Genomic DNA, 5,058 nt, shown 5'->3' on the forward strand with positions numbered 1-5,058 from the left:
AAGGTTTTACAAATGCTGAAGTATGTCTCGGAAGGGGAAATTAAAAGGATGTTAATAAATTGCACCTTCTGTAATTTATCGCTTTGCTTTAATAACATGTATTATTGGTAGAGTTATGGTTCAAAACATTATTTCCATATCATAGTAAAAGTTCGATCTTTACGTACATGTATTAACCATGTAATGTCCTTAGAGGGCGCTAAAGGGATAATAATAACATATCAATCAATACGTTTCGTGGTGTGTTGACCTGATTTTGATAAAATTCAGAAACACTCTGAGAACTTGTACGTTTTCGTCTGTTAACAAGTAACAATAATACATATACATGCATGCTGCCTGTGGTGGCTTTATATAAGTGTTACAAGGAAACAATATTTAATACTAGGAGACGTGGGTTCACATACATACATGGAATACAGGCATTGTCCATAGTCACTCCAACGTACACGAAATCACGGCTAGGTTGACAAAATATAGAGAATTACGAGGAGAAAGATGCCTTGATAATTAGGGAAAAAAACTTATATAAAGATGTGCGTCATCTATTCACCTTCTAATTTATACATGCACGAGTATACAGAGGATAAATGGAACGTGTAACGAGAGGAAACATAATGATATCATACCCCCCCCCCCCCCCCCCAAAGCATGAGATGCAGTGATATTTTTTTTCTGTATAGTGACTGAATACAGGACACAATATATCGGGCCATACACGACGTTTCTCGATAATATATGCATTTCAAGTACAGTGCATTCTATCTTGTTTTCACCCCCACTCTCTCTCTCTCTCCCCACATAAAATAAAACGATAAAAAAAAAATCTACACAACTCGGGCTATATTACTAGGTTTGGTTTATAGTTAGTATAATTTGATACCGGTAGATCCTGGTTGTGGCAAGTAGAAATACAAAGTCAGCTCTGATGTAATACAGAAGATTGTGTATATGTATGGACAAAATTACTAAATTACTGTAACAAAGAAGGGGAGAACATACTAAATTACTGTAACAAAGAAGGGGATAACAATCTTTGGATCAATTGGGGATACCCTTGCATTACTAGTTAGGCGATCTACCCAGGAAGTATGATAATATTACTACAACACATGTATATACCTATTTCGGAAATCATACAAGAAATCTTATATCGAGGATATGAAAAAAGCAAACATTTTAAAAGAAATGACAGAAACGTCGCGTGCGACCTTGAAAGAATAATAAAAGCACTTCCTTTGTAATATTTGTATTGACATGGGATATAATGTTACTGCTGCATTCCAATCTCCCTTACACGGCCATTCTTTCTGTAACAATACATCAATCCAATTGCATGGTTCAGGGCGCCCTTGTAAGTTAAACTACTTTAACACAATTTGAGAAGGGTGTTGGAGGGATCCTAATACCCGACCTAGGACATATTCTGGACTAGATCAATCTTCAACAACTTCTAAAGAAAGTTTTATCAATATACCAACAGGAATACACGGGAAATTCCTAATGACTTTTGGCAGGACTTTGATTTGTATGACGTTACATTTTTGTAAGTCCTTTCCCGACCAATAGGTTTGAAATCCTTCCATCTGTCAAAGATCTTTTAATGTGCTACATAAGTGTGAACTTGGAAGAGTCAGATATACAATTGTAATAATAGTGCTAAATGGTTATTTATTAGAGCGACATATTTAACCTGCATAAAGCATTGTACATGTACATTCACAAAGTACGGAACATGCACAAAGGATTGACGTTCACAAAGATCACGACATATTAAATTCCATCACTACCGCCGAAGAAGGAAGTTGTAGAGCATTCTTCTAATTTTTTTCCTACCGATCCCCGACAATTCATAAACTGAAAACGGATTTAAAGTACAGACTTTGGAGAGAAGCTATTTCATTCAGACACATATCCGACTAAATCTTTAACCTGGCAAAACACAAGTCGGGGAATACCGTTAAAAAACTAGGGGCGTTGTTAAATTTGGTAGAGGAAATCAAGCGGACTTTCTATGTGACCAGTAAATTTGACTAAATTCCTTCCTGTCGAAAAGATGATATTTTGATTTCAAACGTTCAATTTTTGAATTATGAAGGTTTCTATATATAGATTTCCAGAAAACGTCAACCTTTTTGAATTAAGAGTATAAATTGAAGAAAGCCCAGAAAACGACAAATACATTTTACTAATCTACTCACGACAAACATGTTTTCATCTGAACGTTTAGGTATAGGTGCTGTGACAAAGATGTCGATCTTGCTGGTACGTCTAATGAATAAGAAAGTTTTCTGCAGTGGAATGTTATTTGATATACAAAGTTAATACAGAAGTTTTCATTAATAATTTAATTCTAGTTTGGATTAAAATAACAAATTTTATGTATCTGTACATTATCTCTTGAGGCGTAATTCATTTAATTCTTTAATTCGTTCTTCTGTAAAGACCGGAAAGCTTATATCATCACAAAGGTACACGATTAATTTTAAAATTTGATATTGATACACAGCCGTAGTATTGATTAGAAGTCTTAAATGTGTTTCTTACCTTGACAGATATTATACTTGTTATCATCAACTACGGCCATGGTTATCAGATGCAATCAGCCACTATCACTTACATACTCAAAAAATGAGCAGGACATCCATAAAGAGAGCAGGTATATTTTACCTCACACCCACGGCATTAGGCATGGAGTTGGAACTCTCTACAAGATTGATAAAGATTTCATTAACATTCAGTATACGGACTACTCCGAGAGAACGACGTGCGAGGAAATGAAGTCTCCTTCACCGGGACGCTTTCATTTAACTTTGGCAGAATCTGCCTCTTGTCCTTGGTATTATCGCAAAAATGTCGATGATAATCGTGTTCCCAGAGAATTCATCGAAGCCAAGTGTGCGTGCAGGTGTAGCGTGAACAGTCGCCATTGTGCAGTGAAGACTTGTCGGGAGGTGTATCGGTATGTGACAGTGTGGAGAAGGTTGAATTGTACCCATTATGTGGAAGTCATAGAACCGATAGCTGTCGGCTGTACCGAGGTGCGGCATCATCGGAGGACCAATCCCTATAGTCTTGACGAATAACTGAAACTTTCATGGTACAATATGATATTAGCCCTTGACCAGGTTTCACGGTGCAATAATTTTTTTTTATCAGCTTACCATAGTTTACAAGCATTTTCCCCAGTTTATCAATATTGTCATAAAAGATTTCTCAGTTTTTATTGTTCTCTAGTCAAATGACTCTGCAATCGACCAGTTCATTTATATTTTCATGAATTATGTTTTCCTATATGTCTGTGCCAAAACATGACAAAGATGTATCTGCGTTGCATTGAATTGTACTAGTATGTATTGAAAAATTTATCTAAATATATTTATACATTTTATTACATGCATTTGTATCCTCTTATTGAATTAATACTCATGCTCTCAATTATTGTCTATTATATATATTTTTTTCACGTGTTTGTTTTAAATAAAGCATACTATCTTGTTCTACATTGCGTTGAAATTTCTGAATCATACTAATTTCTTGTTAGTTACATATACCATTATTGCATACGAAGGATCACGTCAAAAAAATAAAGAGATACGATTTCTCTAATGAATCACGTTACATGACGGTACATGTATGCTTTTTTTTAATTTACCAAAATTTGTAGCTTCATTTAAATTAACCAAGCCATAATTAAGCCTTAATTATGAAGGGACATCGAAACAACCAATTCTAGATCGATGAAAGCAGTCTATATCTTTGTGCACACTAGGCCTATATCTCGAACTATTCACCACTACCTAATGTTCCTGAGATGACTACTATCTGATGTACACGTTCTTGGTTGATCTAGCTTTTATTTTTACCAACAAAACTAAACCAACAGTAATGTACATCACCTTAGAAGTTTAATTGTAAATTTATTTCGAGATCAGGTGTCATGCATACATGTGTGTAATGCTTCAGAAAATGTGTACGGTACATTTCACATAGTGTTCATTATTCAAAGTGTGCCGAAAGGTGAAGAACTCCTGTAACCGGGCCCCACTGCCGCGGTACCGTATCTCTTATATAGTGTTCTGTATTCAAAGTGTGCTGTAACCGGGCCCAACTAGCTGCAATAATGTAGCCCTCTCTGATTTGATTTTTTTAGGGAGAGGGCTACAACTCCTTAGGATCTCCGTAATGGTGCAAATGCGGGAGTGATTCACTCCCATAACATTTGCGCTCATTCTAAACATTTCCTGACTTTCTTTACGTAAATAAAATGATATTCTATGTTTCTTAGTCAATATATAAAACAACCTGCAACTTTAGATTTGTGAGGCTCTATTCTACCGTTTTCAACAATTTCGATAAATTCCAATTTCTCGATTCATATTTGTGAGCCATGTTTGATGTACTGAAGTTTCAAGTTCCGGTTGTCAAGTCATTTGCATATATATGCCATATAAGGTAGTATTTACATCAATGGACAAGTATGGAGGCGAAAGCTATTTCGTCGGTATTGAAAAGGTTTGAATTTAATATCAAGTTAAAAACCGAATAGCAGAGTGTAAATTCTTTCTGCAACAATATGATTTTCCTTTCTTTGTCGAAGTGGCTCGAGTAACTACATTTTCGCGCTGATTGTCAATGTTTAGGCTTTTCATTAGATCCACCTACGAGATCTCGCAATAACAAGCATGGCGGAGCAGACGAAGCATTTTGCATGCTGTACATTATATTTAATGAAAAACACCTTTATTAGACATGCCCGAGCACAGAGTTGGTACTCCTTTTGGTGTAAACAACATTTGGGACTAATACACAGAGTTTATTATCGGTTATTCATATAATTATTTTGCACCATTACAGAGATCCTATGGAATTGCAGCCCTATCCCGAAAACGTCAGAATAAAGAAAAATTGGATAGGGCTACATTATTGCAGCTAGGGCCCCACTGCCGCGGTACCGTATCTCTTGTATAGTGTTCTGTATTCAAAGTGTGCTGTAACCGGGTCAAACTGTTGCGGAACGGTAATTGTGCTGTATTCGGGCCTAACTGCTGCGGTTAG

At 36.0% G+C, this 5,058-nt stretch overlaps 1 protein-coding gene across 1 annotated transcript; it reads left to right on the forward strand.

Annotated features, from left to right (window-relative positions):
* The first annotated feature begins 2,177 nt into the window (after nucleotides 1-2,177).
* Nucleotides 2,178-3,503, forward strand: LOC125647836 (uncharacterized). Its single transcript, XM_048874666.2, has 2 exons — nucleotides 2,178-2,265; nucleotides 2,556-3,503. The coding sequence occupies exons 1-2, from the start codon at nucleotides 2,209-2,211 to the stop codon at nucleotides 3,084-3,086; spliced, it is 588 nt and encodes a 195-aa protein (XP_048730623.1). The 5' UTR covers nucleotides 2,178-2,208; the 3' UTR covers nucleotides 3,087-3,503.
* Nucleotides 3,504-5,058: the final 1,555 nt, after the last annotated feature.

This window comes from Ostrea edulis, chromosome 6, assembly GCF_947568905.1.
Source record: "Ostrea edulis chromosome 6, xbOstEdul1.1, whole genome shotgun sequence".
Classification (NCBI taxonomy): domain Eukaryota; kingdom Metazoa; phylum Mollusca; class Bivalvia; order Ostreida; family Ostreidae; genus Ostrea; species Ostrea edulis.

What these genes read in the sequence shown, in the direction of transcription:
- LOC125647836 (XM_048874666.2), top strand. Translation starts at nt 2,209, where the DNA reads ATGTTTTCATCTGAACGTTTAGGTATAGGTGCTGTGACAAAGATGTCG. An exon ending in CAAAGATGTCGATCTTGCTG is followed by an intron (nt 2,266 to 2,555) that starts GTACGTCTAATG and finishes TTACCTTGACAG; the next exon opens with ATATTATACTTGTTATCATC.